Raw genomic sequence first — 22062 nt, 5'->3', positions numbered from 1 at the left:
CACACACACATATATATATATATATAATATATATATATATATATATATAGATATATATATATATATATATATACTTTATTTTAAGCAGCAGAAAATTCAACAAAATCTGTTACTCTGAGTTTCTCGTTGCCGTTCATCAGACAGTTTTTGCTAGAATAGTCCATTCTAGCAAAAACTGTCTGATGAACGGCAACGAGAAACTCAGAGTAACAGATTTTGTTGAATTTTCTGCTGCTTAAAATAAAGCATATTACTCTACCACTGGTATTTGAGTACTCTTTTTTCGACCTTGTTTCACATTTATGTGTTTACTCCGGTATATATATATATATATATATATATATAATATATATATATATATATATATACAATACACACACGTACAGGCACACGTATATGCGCATATTCACATGCATCTGTTACTTTGTTTCTGTAGGATCTTCACAGACGAGTACAAGTTGTTCCATTATTCAGTTCCAGTCGAGCGTGTTCCAGTTGCAATTCTTATTACAGGTGAGTCTCTCTCCTTCGCTTTACAGACTTTGTCTAACCAACAGCCTTTGACCACCTGAATACACACATACACACACAAATGAATATACTGCATGTGGATATATATATATATATATATATATGTATATATGAGTGGCTGAGTGGTAAGTAGCTTGCTTACAAACCACATGGTTTCGGGTTCAGTCCCACTGCGTGGCACCTTGGGCAAGTGTCTTCTACTATAGCCTTGGGCCAACCAAAGCCTTGTGAGTGGATTTGGTTGACAGAAACTGAAAGAAGGGCGTCGTATATATGTGTATATATATATATATATATATATATATATATTATATATATATATATATATATATATGTATACACATATATATGTGGATGTGTGTGTGTTTGTTCCCTCAACATCGCTTGACAACTGATGCTGGTGTGTTTATGTCCCCGTAACTTAGCTGTTCAGCAAAGGAGACCGATAGAATAAGTACTAGGGTTACAAAGAATAAGTCCTGGGGTTGATTTGCTCGACTAAAAGCTGTGCTCCAGCATCGCCACAGTCACATGACTGAAACAAGTAAAAGAGTAAAAAGAGTATATATACGCAAAATATGGGGGTTTAGTTCACAGGTGACCTAAACGATCAGGTACACTAGGTAAGTGCTGAAACGGATAATTGGGGCTCCAAGATTATAGCCGAGACGGTAGTTATGGAGCCATTGCAGATTTCCGATGCACTGGATATGGAATTGTTAAGCAGGGCAGTAAAGATTAAGGCAAGGTAAACATCTCAAGTCGTATACAATATCATTATACTTCAATGATGTTTCCCTCTTTGCTGCTCAGAGGCCCAAGCACTTTCACACCCATCTACACACATGATGGGAACTTTTCCCAACCAAATCCAATCACAAGGACTCATGCTCTGGTTTCTATAACTTCGGAAAGTTGAACTATGAACTTTCCATCCCCTTATTCTTTTACTCCCTTCCTCTATGTCCTTATCTTATTCATGTATACCATTTTCCTTTTCCCTATTTGTCTCTGATGATGGAATATTCCATAATCAGAAATATCCCCAAAACAGCCGTAAGACTTTGAAGATTTTAATTCAAAACTTATGAAAACAAGACATTTTACCAATATCAATATGTGTGTGAAAGAGAGAGAAAGAGTGAGAGAGCGGTTTATATATTGGTTCGTTGTAAATAACACATAATAAATATAGATATTTTATTTCGTTTAACTTGTCTCTTAACCCTTTTGTTACTAACCCGGCCAAAACTGGCTCTGGCTCTGTGGTAAAATGTCTTGTTTTCATAAGTTTTTAATTAAAATCTTCAAAGTCTTACAGCTGTTTCCGGGATACTTCCAAGTATGGAATATTCCATCATCAGAGACAAATAGGGAAAAGGAAAGTGGTATACATTAATAAGATAACGACATAGAGGAAGGGAGTAAAAGAATAAGGGGATGGAAAGTTCATAGTTCAACTTTCCGAAGTTATAGAAACCAGAGCATGATTCCTTGTGATTGGATTTGGTTGGGAAAAGTTCCCATCATGTGTGTAGATGGGTGTGAAAGTGCTTGTGCCTCTGAGCAGCGAAGAGGGAAACATCATTGAAGTCTCGAAGCTACGAGATAATCCAGGATTAATTCAAAACAATGTGAATAAATAAGGATTATATTTGACCGGATAAATCTGAATGCTAAAGGAATAAGATGGTATTTTGAATATAAATTATATAAATTACCATGAAATTTTGATGGAGGGTTTTGCAGGAATCTCATATCATAGAAGCAGAGGTGGTCTCGGGCCTATTGGCATCGAAAGGGATTAAGATTAAGAAAATGGTGCTGTATGGATTAACTGATGGGGATATATTTGCTTGCCAGACTCAGTTATTTATGAAAAAATACATTAATATAAATTCTATAGATAGACGCAGGAGTGGCTGTGTGGTAAGTAGCTTGTTTACCAACCACATGGTTCTGGGTTCCTGGTTCCATCCCACTGCGTGGCACCTTGGGCAAGTGTCTTCTACTATAGCTTCGATTATATCGACCCCAGTGCATAACTGGTACTTATTTAATCGACCCCCGAAAGGATGAAAGGCAAAATCGACCTCGGCGGAATTTGAACTCAGAACGTAACGGCAGACGAAATATCGCTAAGCATTTCACCTGGCGTGCTAACATTTCTGCCAATTTGCCGCCTTATACTAGTGAGACATAGGCCCTATCTATGGAGGGCATGTGAAGGTTGGAGAGGGACAAGGCTGGGATGCTCTGCTGGATGTGTGATGTCAGTGTACATGTGCAACAAAGCATTGATGCATTGAAAGATGAGTTGCACGTAAGAGGAATTAGATACAGTATGCAAGAGAGGAGGCTGTAATAGTTTGATCATGTGATGCAGAAGGATGAGGACAGTTGCATAACAAAGTGCCAATAACTTAAAGTGGATAGAAGTTGAGGAACAGGGAAACCCTCCAAAAAACATAGGACGAAGTAGTGAGGGCCGATCTCGACATACTGGACCATATGAAGGAGATGACAGAGGATGAAGATATGTGGTGCATTGCTGTACTCAAGAAAACCCACCCACCACTACAGAATTGAGGCCCTAAAACCTATGTGCCACATAGAAAGCATTGGTGCATGGGGTTTGGTTTGTTTGACTAAAAATTTGCAGCAAAAAAAGGCGCAGGAGTGGCTGAGTGGTAAGTAGCTTGCTTACGAACCACATGGTTCCGGGTTCAGTCCCACTGTGTGGCATGTTGGGCAAGTGTCTTCTACTATAGCCTCGGGCTGACCAAAGCCTTGTGAGTGGATTTGGTTGACGGAAACTGAAAGAAGCCCATTGTATATATGTATATATATATATATATGTGTGTGTGTGTGTGTGTGTATGTTTGTGTCTTGACAACCGATGCTGGTGTGTTTACATCGCCGTCACTTAGCAGTTCGACAAAAGAGACCGATAGAATTAGTACTAGGCTTACAAATAATAAGTCCTGGGGTTGATTTGGTCGACTAAAGGCGGCGCTCCAGCATGGCTGCAGTCAAATGACTGAAACAAGTAAAAGAGTAAAAGAGTAATGTCCCAGCATGGCCACAGTCTAATAACTGAAAGAGGTAAAAGATTAGATGAGGCATTTGTAGAATTTGTGAGGTAGAGAACGTTTTTAAATAGAGATTTGTAAATATGACACAAAGTAAATATCAACATTTTTTTTTTTCTTACGCTTGCAGTTCTGTAACACCAAAAGCCTCCTATCAGTCACTCACCACTGATAGCAAGAGACAGGGAAAGTTTCCCTATCTTCGTCGGCCATATGATAGACCACAGCATAGATTATAAAGCCTTCTAGCGGAACTCTCCCAGAGTATTTATGAACAGAATAGATTACCTGTTAATTCTGCGGATAGATAAGATACTTCTAAAATATCAATATGTGTGTGAAAGAGAGAGAAAGAGAGAGAGAGGGAGAGCGGTTTATATATTGGTTCGTTGTAAATAACACATAATAAATATAGATATTTTATTTCGTTTAACTTGTCTCTTAACCCTTTTGTTACTAACCCGGCCAAAACCGGCTCTGGCTCTGTGGTAAAATGTCTTGTTTTTATAAGTTTTGAATTAAAATCTTCCACCAAACCTTAGTCACAATTTATGTTTCTAACACTAGCTTAATGATAACCAAGTTATTTTACTAAATTCTTTGTTATATTTAAAATTAATTGAAAGAAACACAGAGCATCTCAACAGAAATATGGTAACAAAAGGGTTAAAATATATAATAGAGAAACAATTCTTAACCCTTTTGATACCAACCCGACTGAAACCAGCTCTGGCTCTAAGTTCAAATGTCTTGTTTTCATAAGTTTTGAATTAAAATCTTCCACCAAACCTTAGTCACAATTTATGTTCCTAACACTAGCTGAATGATAACCAAGTTATTTTACTAAATTCTTTGTTATATTTAAAATTAATTGAAAGAAACACAGAGCATCTCAACAGAAATATGGTAACAAAAGGGTTAAAATATATAATAGAGAAACAATTCTTAACCCTTTTGATACCAACCTGGCTGAAACAGCCTCTGGCTCTATTGTACAAATGTCTTGTTTTCATAAGTTCTGAATTAAAATCTTCCACCAAACCTTAGTCACAATTTATGTTCCTAACACCAGCTTAATGATAGCTAAGTTATTTTACTAAATGGTGATACCTGCTCAGAGGCCTATGCAAAGTTGTAGAAAGTGTATGGAGAGGAGTGTTTGAGATGCACTCAAGAGTATGAGTGGTTTAGACGTTTCCAAGATGGTAAAAAAAAGTCAATATTGACGAATATTCTGGGAGACCCACAACCAGCAGAACTGAGAAAAACATCGCAGATGTGCGTGCAGCTGTGAGGAGAAATCATCAAATCACCATCCGTGAGTTATCAGAGGATGTGCATATTAGTCACGGTTCAGTTCTGTCCATTATCTCTGAAGATTTGGGTATGAGACGTGTGTCTATCAAGTTTGTGCCAAAACTGCTTTCAGCTGACCAAAATGACACTCAGGTCTCAGTTGCACAAGATCTCCTTGAAGGTGTTGAGATTAACGTAAACTTTGCATGGGCCTCTGAGTAGGTATTGCCAAGCTTATGGTCAAATTTGATGCAGATTTTCTGCTCAATTTACTCTGTCATGATCAATGCGGCAATCACACGCTACACACCTTTCTTCCAATCGTTGCTGTAAACAGCGGAAGCAAGCTAGAACATTAAAACTTAGTGTGCATACACAGCAGAATTCAAGGTCAATTTGTGCCAAGCAGCTTTACCTTCGTTACTATAGGAACAGTCTGAATACTTATTGATCAGACCACGGGTAGCCAAATACAAGGATATAAAAATAATTCTCCATGCCAATGTTCAATTTGTATATAGAGCTCATCAATGCAGGAATAAAGAATAGGTTTGGTGATTCACTCAAAGACCAGAGCAACAGGAAAACCATTTGAAAAATATGCATTATCCATGTGAAATTTTAATTGCTTTTACAATTTGTTCCAGAACATTCCATGGAAATACCTATTTCTTTACTACCCACAAGGGGTTAAACACAGAGGGGACAAACAATGACAGACAAATGGATTAAGTCGATTATATCGACCCCAATGCGTAACTGGTACTTATTTAATCGATGAAAGGCAAAGTCGACCGTGACAGAATTTGAACTCAGAACGTAGCGGCAGACGAAATACCGCTAAGCATTTCGCCCGGCGTGCTAACCATTCTGCCATTATCACTAATATATACGTCCTCCACTTGTATGTCTGTATGTGTGTGAGTGTGTGTGTGTGTGTGTGTGTGAATGTGTGCATATTTGTGTGTGAGCGTGTGTGTGTGTGTGTGTACGTGTGAATGTGTCTGTGTGTGTGTATGTCAATGCATGTGTGTTTATGTGTGAGTGTATGTATGTGTATATACGTCTGTATGTGTGTGTGAATGTGTGTATGTGTGTATGTGTGTGAATATATGTGAATGCATGTGTGTGCATGTGTGTGTGTGTGTGTATGTGTATATACGTCTGTATGTGTGTATATGTGTGTATGTGAGTATGTACACGTGAATGTGTGTGTGTGTGTATGTGAATGCATGTGTGTTTACATGTGTGCATGTGTGTGTGTATGTATGTGTATATACGTCTGTATGTGTGAATGTGTGTGTGAATATGTGTGTATCTGTGTTTGAATGTCTGGTATATGTGTGCATGAATGTGTGCGTGAATGTGTGTATGCATATGCATGTGTATGTGCGTGCGTGTGTGTGTGAGGGTGCATGGATGGTGTTCTAAGGTGTGGCACTCATGATTATAAGACTCTGGTCTTGATTCCCGGACTGTTGTTGCATTGTGGTCTTGAGCAAGACACTTCATTTACCATTGCCTCCAGTCCACTCTTATAAAGGGTCAACCCTGTAACAGACTGGCATTATATGGTGACACATAGTTGCTGATCTTGTATAGAGACAAGCAACTTGTTTTAAATCTCTCAGTAATATTCTTACTGTATATATAAATATATAATATATATATATATATATTATATATATATAGTATATATATATATATATATATATATATATATATATGTGTGTGTGTGTGTGTGTGTGTGTGTGTGTGTGTGAAGCACCAGGTTCACATAGCAGCCCCAGCCCATCCAAAGTACCTTGGATCGCAGGACGACTGCTGTGCTTACCTTGGATCGTAGGGTGACCTGCTGTACTTGAGAAGACCTATTGAGTCAAGTACATCAACATCAAAATAAATATCAAATGGAAATTGTAGTTGTGATACCTGTGCTGGTGGCATGTAAAAAGCACCATCCAAACGTGGCTGATGCCAGTGCCGCCTTAACTGGCTTCCCTGCCAGTGGCACGTAAAAAGCACCAACTGATCGTGGCCGTTGCCAGCCTCCCCTGGCACGTAAAAAGCACCCACTACACTCACGGAGTGGTTGGCATTAGGAAGGGCATCCAGTCGTAGAAACACTGCCAGATCAGACTGGAGCCTGGTGCAGCCTCCTGGCTTCCCAGGCCCCGGTTGAACCATCCAACCCATGCTAGCATGGAAAACGGACGTTAAACAATGATGATGATGATGATATAAATATGTATATATATATGTGTATGTGTGTGTGTGCATGTGTGTGTGTGTAATGTTTTTCATTAGACTATTTTTTCTCTCTTTTTGATGACATCTTCTGTATCCTGACAATGTTAAATGTTCCATTTAATTGTTTTATTTCACCTTTAAACTGTTTATACTAAAAGCAGTGTGGCACCTACTCACTGCCAGGTGGGCTCAGCCTATGAGAATTATTGGGTCTCAGACAGCAAAAGCCTAGTGCAGTGCTTTTCTCCAAATGCCGGCAATAGGGAATGAACCTGCGACCTCTTACTCTTTTACTCTTTTACTTGTTTCAGTCATTTGACTGCGGCCATGCTGGAGCACCGCCTTTAATCGAGCAACTCGACCCCGCGACATATTCTTTTGTAAGCCCAGTACTTATTCTATCTGTCTGTTTTGCCGAACCGCTAAGTGATGAGGGCATAAACACATCAGCATCGGTTGTCAAGCGATGCTAGGGGGACAAACACAGACACACAAACAAACACACATACATATATATATATATATATATATATATATATATATACGACGGGCTTTTTTCAGTTTCCGTCTACCAAATCCACTCACAAGGCTTTGGTCAGCCCGAGGCTATAGTAGAAGACACTTGCCCAAGGTGCCGCGCAGTGGGACTTAACCCAGAACCATGTGGTTGGTAAACAAGCTACTTACCACACAGCCACTCCTGCGCCTATATATATATATATATATATTACGGAGATGTACTCGCATAGCAAGTAATTTGATCTGAGATTGTGTGCTGAAACGAAAACAATTGCAGCGTGGAAGGTGTTTATAAGCCATTTAAGAAACACGCAAAAGCCATTCGATTCACTTCAAATGTTGAAGTGAATCGAACGGCTTTTGTGTGTTTCTTAAATGGCTTATAAACACCTTCCACGCTGCAATTGTATATATATATATATATATGTATGTATCTATATATATATACATATATACATATAAACGACGGGCTTCTTTCAGTTTCCGTCTACGAAATCCACTCACAAGGCTTTGGTCGGCCTGAGGCTATAGTAGAAGAGACTTGCCCGAGGTGCCATGCAGTGGGACTGAACCCAGAACCTTGTGGTTGGTAAACAAGCTACTTACCACACAGCCACCACTCCTGCGCCTCTTGTTGATGACCTCTCTACACCTTTTCCTTCTCCTTCTTCCTTCCAACACACACACACACACACACACACACAGAGCAATGTCACTTTTACCGATTTTCTATCTCTGCAGTGGAGAGAGAAGACACTATTTGAGAAAAAATGAAGAGAGCGATGATGAGAAGGACGAGGGCAAGGGAACCCATCAGCGACCCCTTTCTGTCCCCAGTGACACAATGTTTGCAAAAAGAATTGGTTCAGAAGGGTCAGCTTCTCGGACAGTGATCCCTTTTAAGGGGCTGTCTTTCAACAGGTTGGTGGAATAGGTTTTTTTTTATATTTTGCTTTTGGATTTTACTGTTATTTTGTTATTTATTTTGTTTTTACACTATAGTTTTTGCGTGTATATGTGTGTGAGTGTAATGTGTGTTTGTGTGAGTGTGTGTGTGTGTGTATGTGTGTGTGAGTGTGAATGTGTGTGTGTATGTGTATGTGAATGCATGTGTTATGTGTGTGTATGTGTGTGTGAGTGTATGTATGTGTGTGTGAGTGTGTATGTGTGTGTACGTGTGAATGTGTGTGTGTGTGTATGTGTATACATATATACATATACATATATATATATATATGTGGGTGGCACGTAAAAAGCACCCACTACACTCACGGAGTGGTTGGCATTAGGAAGGGCATCCAGCCGTAGAAACACTGCCAAATCTGACTGGGCCTGATGAAGCCTTCTGGCTTCACAGACACTAGTTGAACCGTCCAACCCATGCTAGCATGGAGAACGGACGCTAAACGATGATGGTGACGATGATGATGATAATATATATATATATATATACACACATACATACATACATATATACGACGGGTTTCTTTCAGTTTCCGTCTACCAAATCCACTCACAAGGCTTTGGTCGGCCCGGGGCTATAGTAGAAGACACTTGCCCAAGGTGCCACGCAGTGGGACTGAACCCGGAAACATGTGGTTTGTAAGCAAGCTACTTACCACACAGCCATGCCTGTGTTGTGAAGAGAATATATTAATCTCGTAGCCCCGTCCAGAGTTTGAACTCACAATGTCTCATTTTCTTTTCCTGTAACCATTTCCTCGTCATTGTCTTCTCCTCATCGTCATAGGGAGTCGGACCCCACAAAGAAAGCATCGTCCAGCATTGAAGAGCTTAAACAAGACTCTCAACTGCCTGTTTACCAATTAGGTGACACGAGAAAGGATTCAGAACATTCTCTACTTAATGCTGGAATCGATGTCAACGGTCGGAACAAGGACATCTCAGATTTGGATTTGGCGCCAACGGACAGAACCGTAACGACTTCTGGTGAAGATCCCTCAGAGACAGTGGAAACAGCTAGTGACATCTGTGAGTCATTTTAAGGTGTTGGTTTCATGTTGCTTATCTTGTTGTTGGTGTTGGTGTCATTGTTTTAGTTGGTGGTCGTGGATGTAATGGTGTCGGTGGTAGTAGTGGTGGTAGTCGTTGCGATTGTGTCAGGGTGGTTAGTGATTGTGTTGGTGGTGGTGGTGGTGGTGGTGGCGGTGGTGGCGGCGGCGGTAGTGGTGGCGGTGGCAGCAGTGGTAGTGATAGGGATGGTAGTTGTGATGGTGGTGGTGGTGGTGGTGATTTTGGTGGTGATGGTGGTGGCGTCAGCAGTGGTAGTGATAGGGATGGTAGCTATGATGGTGGCAGTGGTAGTGTCATTGTTGTTGGTGGTGGTGGCGGTAGTAGTTATGGTGGTGGTAGGATGGTAGTTGTGATGGTGGTGGTGGTAGGGATGGTAGTTGTGATGGTGGTGGTGGTAGGGATGGTAGTTGTGATGGTGGTGGTGGTGGTGATTGTGTTGGTGATTCTGTTGGTGGTAGTGTTGGTGGCAGTGGTATCAGAAGTGGTAGTGGTTGTCGTGATGGTGGTTTGGTAGTGGTAGTAGTGGTGCTGGTGTTCGTCTGGGACCCCTGTATCCCAGTCTTCATTTGCTCTACACAGACATATTATTACTTCTCGGAATCAGGATGATCTCGGGATTGAAAATCTGCCCTTCATTTAGTTCTTGAACATCCAGCATTGGGATCTGATTTAAAAGCATTTGGGTTGCTATTTCTAGCAGGTAAAGCTTGGCTGATTCATACCATCTTGGTTGGCGTTTGTCAGATGGCGTCAAAGATCAAGGGGGAAATAAACAACATCCGCTTCGTTAATTTTACGTCGAGATAAGTACTTTGGGACAAATTTGGCCAACAACTGGAATTCAACTTGGGACTGGAACAATAGAACGATTTGCATTACAGAATTAATTCTCATCTGTCCTTGACCTCTTATCAAATACCAGCGGAGCATATAGTCATTACAGACGTATATAGTCATACTATTTAGCTCTCTTTAGTTTTGAGTTGTAGCCCCATTTAGCCCTCCACAGAAGCTAGCTTAAAAGTCTTCACAGAGTGCAGCTTTTAAGCTAGTCTATTATATAAAATCCGTTCTGTCTGTGTGTGTGTCTTCTAGGATCTCAGGCATCCTCCATCCGATTGTGCTCAAATTTGATATGTAGATACTGACGGTATCAGGGCATGGATAAGTCTTGAAAAAATTACAAAAATCGATTCCAGGTGAGAATGCGATCGATAAAGCCGTTTTTGTCCTGCTTTTCTTCCGTCAACCTGTACATAACTGCACCTTCCAGTTTTTGTTGTTTTTGTACTGCTTAAAGGCACGTTTCTTTCCTGCCAAGCTTACTGTTTAAACCATGTTTGTGTTCTCCCAGTCAACAGCCTTATCATTACTGGTACTTTAAACTCTTCGGTTGCATGTTTGCGTGAATAAAATCGTTTTTCTTTGGAATAGAAAAAAAAGTCTATCTTTATTTCTTCTCTTGCTGGTGTCTCAAATTTAGGTTAAATCAGTGTTTCTCAAAGGGGAGGCCTATGGGACGGTTGGACAAGTTGTTTTGAGAAAATTTGGTTTAAATGTTTGACAACTCAGCACCTTCCATTAGTGTTTTGCTCGTAGATACATATATGTATATATACAATGGGCTTCTTTCAGTTTCCATGTACTAAATCCACTCACAAGGCTTCGGTCGGCCTGAGGCCATAGTAGAAGTCACTTGCCCAAGGTGTTACGCAATGGGACTGAACCTGGAACCACGGGGCTGGAAAGCAAGCTTTTTACCACAGGCCACAGCTGTACCTATGTAACAAAATTTTAATCTTTCTTTTTTCTTTGGTCAGTGTCATTTCCTAGGGGAGGCCTATGGGACGGTCGGACAAGTTGTTTTGAGATAATTTGGTTTAAATGTTTGACAACTCAGCACCATCCATTGGACAGGGGGCGTTTTGCTTGTATTATTATTTTTTTTTATTTTATCTAGTTTCAGCTCACGAGCTGTGGCCATGCTGGGGCATGGCGAGCTGGCAGAAACGTTAGCGCGCCGGGTGAAATGCTTAGCGGTATTTCGTCTGTCGTTAGGTTCTGAGTTCAAATTCCGCTGAGGTCGACTTTGCCTTTCATCCTTTCAGGGTCGATAAATAAAGTACCAGTTTCGCACTGGGGTCGATGTAATCGACTGACTCCCTTTGTCTGTCCTTGTTTGTCCCTTCTATGTTTAGCCCCTTGTGGGTAGTAAAGAAAAAAAATTTATATATTTTTGTATTTATTTTCAAACATTATATATGTTTGTATTTATTTTCAGTGCAGGAAGCAAGCCCAAAGCCTAACAAAAGTTACTTCAATGATTCAGCAGGAAACCAGTTAACTCCGACAGAACATTCCAGATCCAACTTATCAGAACCGAGCCGCGAAACCCCTAACCAGAACAATGGCAAAACCAGTGGCACTGGAATCATCTTATCATCCCGGGACTCACCGACTCGGCTATCGACTGACATGATGGGAGATTTCTCTCCGTCGAAGATCTGCGACGATGTATCCGATGATGATACGTCGACGTCGACATCAAGTAGTTTGTTTGATAACGAGGATATTGGTTTTACACCTGTGGGTCAACCCATGGACCAGAATAATGGTCGCTCACCTGCGTATAGTTCCAAGGGGCTTGATGTTTGTGTCTGTTCGTGTTCGCAGAGTGACAGTGACAATGAGGATGACGATGAATATGATAATGATGGTGATGATAATGACAATGGTGGTGATGGTAACGATGGTAGTGGTGGTGGTGGTGGCGGCGTGACACACGTCAATGCTTTTGCTCCTACAGCCTCAGACAATGTCGACAATATGCTTGGCAGTTTTACTAACTCACCTGTGTTTAATTATGGCACACAGAGGAAGTCCAATACTAACACACCTAACGAGCCTTCTAATTCACCTAGATCTGTTCGTTATACACATGGCAGTCGTACAAACACACCTGCACATAAAGATACATCTTCCAGACACATTAAGTCGCCGGGACCTAACAGAGTGAAATCTAACACACCTGACAGTTATACAAACATACCTGGATTTAACAAGACATGTACTAGACACGCTGAAGCATTTAGATCTGGTACTAATTCACCTGACAATGATGAAATTACACCTGAAGATACTAACAACATACCTATTAAACCAACAAAATCACCTAGATCTTATCTCAATACACCTGATGTGGATATAGACACATCTAGAGATTATGATAATGATACACCTGTTAGTCATGTTATCTCACCTAGATTTAATATTGTCTCACCTGACAGTGATATTAACACTCCTAGATACATTGAATCACCAATATCTAATGCAAGCACACCTGACAGATCTGATAGCAGCACACCTGAGCTTTATCATACACCTGATAGATATACTAAATCATCAGCACCTAATAACAATACACTTAATTGTGATATAGACACAACCGGAGATAATAACGATACATCTACAAGATGTGTTGAATCACCGAGATCTAATACCAACACACCTGAGATTGATATAAGTATACCTGGACATCTTAACAATGTATCAACCACTTGTGTAAAATCAAGATCTTATAGTAACACACCTGACAGTGATAGCAACTCACCTGATATTGATATAAAGACACTTCAACTTCTAAATAATGCATCAACCATTTGTATCAAATCTTCGCTGTCTGACATTAACACACCTGAAAATGGTAGCAACTCACCTGAAAATGATAGCAACTCACCTGAAAATGATAGCAACACGCCTGGAATTCTCAACAACATAACAAGCACCTGTGTCAAATCATCACAGTCTAACATCAACACACCTAAAAGTGACAGCACCTCACCTGATATTGATATAAACACACCTGGACTTCTTAACAATGCATCAACCACTTGTGTGAAATCAAGATCTAATAACAACACATCTGGAAGTGATAGCAACTCAACTGATATTGATATAAACACACCTGGACTTCTAAACAATGTATCAACCACTTGTGTGAAATCATCACAATCTAATAGCAACACACCTGAAAATGATAGCAACTCAAATGATATTGAGATAAACACACCTGGACTTCTTAACAACATATCAAACACTTGTGTCAAATTATCTAGATCTGACACCAACACACCTGAAAGTGATAGTAACGCACCTGATATTGATGTAAATGTACCTGTACTTCTTAACAACATATCGAGCACCTGTGTCAAATCCCCAAGATCCAATGCCAATACACCTGAAAGTGATAAAAATGCACTTAAACTTAATACTAATACAGCTCTCTGTCCCACCAATGACGCTAGAAGCCTTTCGAATTCATCAAGCAGTCTTAGTATCTCACCTGCAAGTTTTACCAAGTCACCCAAGCTTAAGGCTAACTCACCTTTACCGAGAAGCCTTAGCACATCACCCAAGTTTAACACTAACTCACCTTCACCTAGAAGCTTTGGTAAGTCTCCAAGACTTGAGACTGACATTGCTGGAAGCCATATCAACACACCTGCATATATATACAAAGACATTACCGACCCCTCAGGACGTCTTAGCAACACCCCAAGAAGTGATGCCAACACACCTGTTGATGCTACTGACATTGCTAGGAGCAATGCCAACACACCTGTTGATGTTACAAACACCCCTAGAAGCAACATCGCCACACCTGTTGGTGTTACTGACATTGCTAGGAGCAATGCCAACACACCTGTTGATGTTACAAACACCCCTAGAAGCAACATCGCCACACCTGTTGGTGTTACAGAGACACCTGAAAGTAATTTACACCCAGGTGAGAACATTATTAATACCAAACGATTGAACTGTAATTCTGATACAAATATGTTGTCCAAGACAGCAGTCATTACAAACATGCCAAGGTGTAACTCTCATACAGGTATGGCGCAAGATGCACCTGCTAGACATACCAAATCATCAAGATATAATGCCAGCACACCTGACAGTGATAAAATCTCATTTAGACGAAATAACGACGCATTTGCTAGAGACACCAGATCACCTGTTACAATTACATCTAGAAATAATTCTCGCACAGATCTGGTGTCTGACACAGCATTGAGTACTAACATATCTAGAGATAATTCTCGCACAGATATGGCATCTGACACACCAATTGTTACCAAAATGTCTAGAAATAATTCTCGCACAGATCTGGTATCTGATACACCAATTGTTACCAAAACATCTAGAAATAGTTCTCGCACAGATATGGTGTCTGACACGCCAATTGTTACCAAAACATCTAGAAATAGTTCTCGCACAGATATGGCATCTGACACACCAATTGTTACCAAAATGTCTAGAAATAATTCTCGCACAGATATGGTGTCTGACACAGCAGTTGTTACCAAAACATCTAGAAATAGTTCTCGCACAGATATGGTGTCTGACACACCAGTTGTTACCAAAACATCTAGAAATAAATCTCGCACAGATATGGCTTCTGACACAACAGTTGTTAGCAAAACATCTAGAAATAATTCTCGCACAGATATGGCTTCTGACACAGCAGTTGTTACCAAAACATCTAGAAATAATTCTCGCACAGATATGGCTTCTGACACACCAGTTGTTACCAAAATGTCTAGAAATAATTCTCGCACAGATCTGGTGTCTGACACAACATTGAGTGCTAAAACACCTAGAAATAATTCTCGCACAGATATGGTGTCTGACACAGCAATTGTTACCAAAGCATCTAGAAATAATTCTTGCACAGACATGGCTTCTGACACAGCAATTGTTACCAAAAAATCTAGAAATAATTCTCGCAGAGCTATAGCATCTGACATAGCAATTGGTACCAATACATCTAGAAATAATTCTAGAAATGATTCTCACAGAGATATGGTGTCTGACACAGCAATTGTTTCCAAAATGTCTAGAAATAATTCTCACACAGATCTGGTGTCTGACACAACATTAAGTGCTAAAACCTCTAGAAATAATTCTCGCACGGATATTGTATCTGACACAACAGTTGTTACCAAAACGTCTAGAAATAATTCTTGTACAGGCATGGCATCTGACACAGCAATTGTTATCAAAAAATCTAGAAAAGATTCTCACAGAGATATGGCATCTGACACAGCAATCATTTCCAAAATGTCTAGAAATAATTCTCACACAGATATTGCATCTGACACAGCGTTGAGTACCAATACATCTAGGAATAATTCTCGCACAGATCTGGTTTCTGAGACAGCAATTGTTAACAAAACCTCTAGAAATAGTTCTCGCACAGATATGGTATCTGACACAACAATTATTGCCAAGACATCTAGAAGTAATTCTCGCACAGATGCGACATCTGGCACAGTATTAAATACCAAAACATCACAATCTAATTCTTGCACTGATATGGTGCTGGACAAACCACTAATTACCGATGAGCTTGTCAATAACACCAAAAAGACTAAATGTTACTCTGATACGAATGTAATTACCAACAAACTAAGATATAATTCCAACCCAGATGTGACCACCAAGACGTTTGCAAGTAAATCTTATACAGATTGTGTTACTAATCCAGCAACAGCTGCCAATATAGAAATGGCTCGACCTATACCAGATGATGTATCGGTCTTTGAGAACAAGACACAGTCACAGACAACAACTGATATTTGGAACAATGGAAACCAAAGTGGAGATTCTTCGCAAATGAAAGATCCAGGTTCATCGCCAGCCAAAAGTCCCTCGGTAGACCCCAATATCCTAATGTCCCCTGTCTTGCAGGATGCCATCGTACAACGAGAATCACCAGAGATATTGGAAAAGAATCCGAGTCGTGATCCCAGTGACTCTCAGACTCCTATGCTGGACATCCTCATCAAAGACGACAACAACTTATTCTTTGATGATGATGATGATGATACAATGGATGTAGAGGGTGATGGCCACCACCACCAACAACAAACAGATGACTCTGCCGTTTTGGAGAAATCGGTGATGTCAGTGGACAAGGATGATGATAGTGATGGAGACTGTAACACTGACAGTCTGGAGCAGCTGCCGGCGCCGGTCGGGGACGAGCCATCTTCTTGTGAGCGGTTGCTTGTTGTAGGTGGCAGCAGCCATCATCTCATGGGCGGAGAAACAACGGACGAGACTGGACCACTCGGCACCAACATCGTGGCCGTGACTGTTGCCTCGCCCGAGGGTGACCAGGGGTCGAAAAGGTTGGTTAATGTCTTTTAGTCGTTTGTCATCACCATCATCACCACCATCAACATCATCATCACCACCACCATCATCATCATCATCACCACTACCACCACCACCATCATCATCATCACCACTATCACCAACACTGTTATCATCATCATCATCACCAACAACAACACTGTCACCATCAGCACCTCACCACCACCACCATCACATCATCATCATCATCATTTTTATCCTCACTATTTGTGGTTGTTGATGTCACACACACACACACTGTCTCTCTCTCTCTCTCACACACACACACACACTCACATACTCACTGTCTCTTTCTCTCACACACTCTCACACATTCTCTCTCTCTCTCTCTCACATACACACACCCTGTCTGTCTCTCCTATACACACACACTCACACACACACTTTCACACACACACACTCTCACACACATTCTCACTCACACACTCACTCCGTCTGTCTGTCTGTCACTCTCATATACACACACTCTCACAAACACACACACACTCACACTCACACACACACATTCTCACACACTCACTGCCTCTCTCAATCACATACACACACTCTCACACACATACACACACTCTCTTACACACACATACACTGTCTCTCTCTCCCTCTATCTTTCTCATACACACACACACACACTATATTTATACTATTGTCATTATTTCCCTTTTTTTTTTCCCCTCTCTAGCAATGGAGCCCATGACAATATTACAACGACCACCACAGCTGAAGGTAATATCTCTTTCCTTTACTCGTTTGGCATTCTCCCCAAGAAATCAAAAAAAACTATATAATTTATAATTTTCACATTACCATTCTGCTGGATGATCCACCGGTTCATGTATTAAATACTATAGACTAACAGATGGGATTCAGCCGAACCCTCCAACGATAGAGTCAATCTCTCATCATCTTCTTCAGGTATCACTTGAAAAGGAAAGTGAAACTAGAGAATGTTTCAAAAAAAGATGGGTGAATGAAGCAAGGATGGCACATATGAATAATAATAATAATAATAATAATGAAATTATTGTATACAGTGCTCAGGTGCACCACAACAAAAAGAAAATGAACTGCATCGGCCGGGAGTTGAACCTGGATTGACTGCTTGGAAAGCAACCATGCTAGCCATTACACCACTGACGCTTGTTGACGGAGCCAGCTTGAGCATAAGAGGGTCACTGTTTTTTTTTTTTTTGCATGACATTATTACCCAAGGTTACCGTGGTCTTTTCTATAGGCTTTTCTCTCCAAAGATAAACCTAGTCTGTTTTCCCTTTTTACATTGACATTTCTGTGATACACGACCCCTATTGATCGGCTTTTTTTTTTCCACGATCCCTTTTGATCAAAATTTGACCCACTTTTTTTTCTTTCCTTCCCAAAAAGAAAAGCTCTACTTTGTATTTTGTCCCCTCTGTGTTCAGCCCTGTGTGGCCAATAAAGAAACATATCTCTCTATCTATCTACCTGTCTATCTATCTATCTATCTATCTATCTATCTATCTATCTATCTATCTATCTGTCTGTCTATCTATCTATCTATCTATCTGTCTGTGTGTCTATCTATCTATCTGTCTGTCTGTCTATCTATTTATCTATCTGTCTGTCTGTCTGTCTATCTATCTGTCTGCATCTATCTATCTATCTATCTATCTACCTGTCTGTGTCTATCTATTTATCTATCTATCTACCTGTTTGTGTCTATCTATTTATCTATTTGTCTGTCTGTCTATCTATCTTGCTGTCTGTCTGTCTATCTGCCTGCCTGTCTGTCTATCTATTTATCTATCTGTCTATCTATCTATCTATCTATCTATCTATCTATCTATCTGTCTGTCTGTCTGTCTGTCTGTCTGTCTGTCTGTCTATCTATCTGTCTGTCTGTCCATCCATCTATCTATCTATCTATCTACCTGTCTGTGTCTATCTATTTATCTATCTGTCTGTCTGTGTCTATCTATTTATCTGTCTGTCTGTCTGTCTGTCTGTCTGTCTGTCTGTCCGTCCGTCCGTCCGTCCGTCCGTCCGTCCGTCCGTCCGTCCGTCCGTCCGTCCGTCCGTCTGTCTGTCTGTCTGTCTATTTCCCATCATTTCAAAAAGGTAACTACACCTGGACTGTTGGCAATGTTTTTCTTTCTTTCTTTTCCTTTCGACTTTCCTATGTTTCCTGTTTCCAAAGAAGAGCTCCGGCAGCAGGTAATGGTGAACTTCTGCTGACTCTTTCGCCACAACTTTCTCTCACTCTTTCCTCCTGCATCTTGCAGCTCACCTGCGACGGACCGGCGTCCCGTCCAGATGGGGAACCTATATGCCAAGGAAACCGGTCCTTATGAGCTAAGCATGGCTCAAGAAGGAACAAACAATGACAACAATAAATGTCTGTGTGTGTGTGTGGAGGCACACGGCCTAGTGGTTAGAGCAGCAGACTTGCGGTCGAGGGATCGCAGTTTCAAGGCAACCGGGAAAATGGCTCAAGAAGGAACAAACAACAATATATATATATATATATGTATGTGTGTGTGTGTGTGTGTGTGTGTGTGTGTGTGTGTGTGTGTGTGAGTGTCTGGCCTAGTGGTTAGAGCAGCGGACTTGCAGTCGAGGGATCGCGGGTTCGAATCTCAGGCGTGGCTTGAGAAGGAACAAACAAAAAAAAACAAACATCTCACCATTCATTTATTTGTCTTTCTTGCAGATGCTGACAACACACTGAGAGTGAGCAGCAACACAGATGTCAACAGCTCCACCTTCTCCAGCGTCACCTCTATGAGCACCGATTCTTTGGAAGATTTACTGGACGCATGACATCATCAAAGAAGTTAGACACTAGGAAGCATGATCTACCCCCAGTGAAGTATGTCCTGTTCTAAACCCTTTTGGTGCCAACCTGTCTGAGACCACCCCTCATTCTTTGATACCAATTTCTTGTTCAGATCGATCCAAATTAACACCTTTGATTAAAATTCCATACTCTTTTACTCTTTTACTTGTTTCAGTCATTTGACTGCGGCCATGCTGGAGCACCGCCTTTAATCGAGCAAATCGACCCCGGGACTTATTCTTTTGTAAGCCCAGTACTTATTCTATCGGTCTCGTTTTCCGAAACGCTAAGTGACGGGGACATAAACACACCAGCATCGGTTGTCAAGCAATGCTAGGGGGACAAACACAGACACACAAACACACAAGCAAACAGAGATATATATATATACATACGACGGGCTTCTTTCAGTTTCTAACTACCAAATCCACTCACAAGGCTTTGGTCGGCCCGAGGCTATAGTAGAAGACACTTGCCCAAGGTGCCATGCAGTGGGACTGAACCCAGAACCATGTGGTTGGTAAGCAAGTTACTTACCACACAGCCACTCCTGCGCCTATATATATATACGACGGGCTTCTTTCAGTTTCTAACTACCAAATCCACTCACAAGGCTTTGGTCGGCCCGAGGCTAGAGTAGAAGACACTTGCCCAAAGTGCCATGCAGTGGGACTGAACCCGGAACCATGTGGCTGGTTAGCAAGCTACTTACCACACAGCCACTCCTACACCTAATACATATATATACGACAGGCTTCTTTCAGTTTCTGTCTACCAAATCCACTCACAAAGCTTTGGTTGGCCCGAGGCTAGAGTAGAAGACACTTGCCCAAAGTGCCATGCAGTGGGACTGAACCCGGAACCATGTGGTTGGTTAGCAAGCTACTTACCACACAGCCACTCCTACACCTAATACATATATATACGACAGGCTTCTTTCAGTTTCTGTCTACCAAATCCACTCACAAAGCTTTGGTTGGCCCGAGGCTAGAGTAGAAGACACTTGCCCAAAGTGCCATGCAGTGGGACTGAACCCGGAACCATGTGTTGGTTAGCAAGCTACTACAAACAGCCACTCTACACCTAATACATATATATACGACAGGCTTCTTTCAGTTTCTGTCTACCAAATCCACTCACAAAGCTTTGGTTGGCCGAGGCTAGAGTAGAAGACACTTGCCCAAAGTGCCATGCAGTGGGACTGAACCCGGAACCATGTGGTTGGTTAGCAAGCTACTTACCACACAGCCACTCCTACACCTAATACATATATATACGACGGGATTCTTTCAGTTTCTAACTACCAAATCCACTCACAAGGCTTTGGTCGGCCCGAGGCTAGAGTAGAAGACACTTGCCCAAAGTGCCATGCAGTGGGACTGAACCCGGAACCATGTGGCTGGTAAGCAAGCTACTTACCACACAGCCACTCCTGCGCCTATAAATGAATAGACAGATATTTTTTTTCAGATTATTTTCATTTTGTTCTTGTTTTATTTACTTGTGTTTTATTTACCTTTGTTTTAAATTTCAGGTGAATGACTTCTACCGACTTCACCTGAGTGTGAAGTCGGTAGCAGTGTGGACGGAACCTTGACCAAAACCAACTGCGGAAACTAAGGCAAAGTTAAGACGTGTGTGATACACAGGAACAAATTACAAAACAATAAAATAACCGTTGTTGTAGTAGTAAGATTTGAACTTAAGACCTTACTGTTAATAAACCAGTACCTTTACCGCCTTCCCATTTGCTTTTCCTATTTACTGTGTATATATACTGAAAGTCATCAATAATAAAGGATCACAAGGCTATGTTTTTTCCCCTTTTTTTTCAATCTTTTAGTCATAAGTGGGAAAGCAGTGCGACTGGGATCTGTTGCCGGGCTCCCAGCAGTAAAGGTTACTGTATCTTTTCTCTTGCTTCAGTCATTTGACTGTGGCCATGCTGGGGCACCACACCTGGGATGGTTTTAGTCGAACAAATCGACCTCGGGACTTCTTTTAAAGAACCTGGTATTTATTCTTATTTCTTTATTGCCCATGGGGGGACAAACAAACGGATTAAGTCGATTACATTGACCCTAGTGTGGAACTGGTACTTATTTAATCGACCCCAAAAGGATGAAAGGCAAAGTCGACCTCAGCAGACTTTGAACTCAGAACGTAACGGCAGACGAAGTACCTATTTACATTTCTGAAGAGAAAAAAAGATACCCTTCCCCCCACCCTAACCCTAAAACAGATTGAAATGCAATAGATCGATACTAGGGTCATAATTATGGGTGACAATTTCATTTGACACTGCTAGAA

General features: G+C 41.0%; 1 protein-coding gene across 1 annotated transcript in view; it reads left to right on the top strand.

Annotated features, from left to right (window-relative positions):
* LOC115225667 (putative uncharacterized protein DDB_G0282133) overlaps positions 1–21488 on the top strand; it is a 30463-nt gene extending 8975 nt beyond the window's left edge. The window contains exons 6-15 of the mRNA XM_036514574.1: positions 437–513; positions 8430–8609; positions 9439–9680; positions 12004–14097; positions 14146–14886; positions 15001–15527; positions 15597–16915; positions 17620–17663; positions 19627–19785; positions 21287–21488. Coding sequence (XP_036370467.1) covers positions 437–513; positions 8430–8609; positions 9439–9680; positions 12004–14097; positions 14146–14886; positions 15001–15527; positions 15597–16915; positions 17620–17663; positions 19627–19736 — 5334 coding nt within the window. The 3' untranslated portion in view covers positions 19737–19785; positions 21287–21488. The remainder of the gene's footprint in view (positions 1–436; positions 514–8429; positions 8610–9438; positions 9681–12003; positions 14098–14145; positions 14887–15000; positions 15528–15596; positions 16916–17619; positions 17664–19626; positions 19786–21286) is intronic.
* The last annotated feature ends 574 nt before the right edge of the window (positions 21489–22062 follow it).

The sequence above is a fragment of the Octopus sinensis genome, linkage group LG28 (assembly GCF_006345805.1).
Source record: "Octopus sinensis linkage group LG28, ASM634580v1, whole genome shotgun sequence".
Classification (NCBI taxonomy): Eukaryota; Metazoa; Mollusca; class Cephalopoda; order Octopoda; family Octopodidae; genus Octopus; species Octopus sinensis.
Note: the sequence above shows the minus strand (reverse complement) of the source record. Positions and strands in the feature narration are given on the sequence as shown.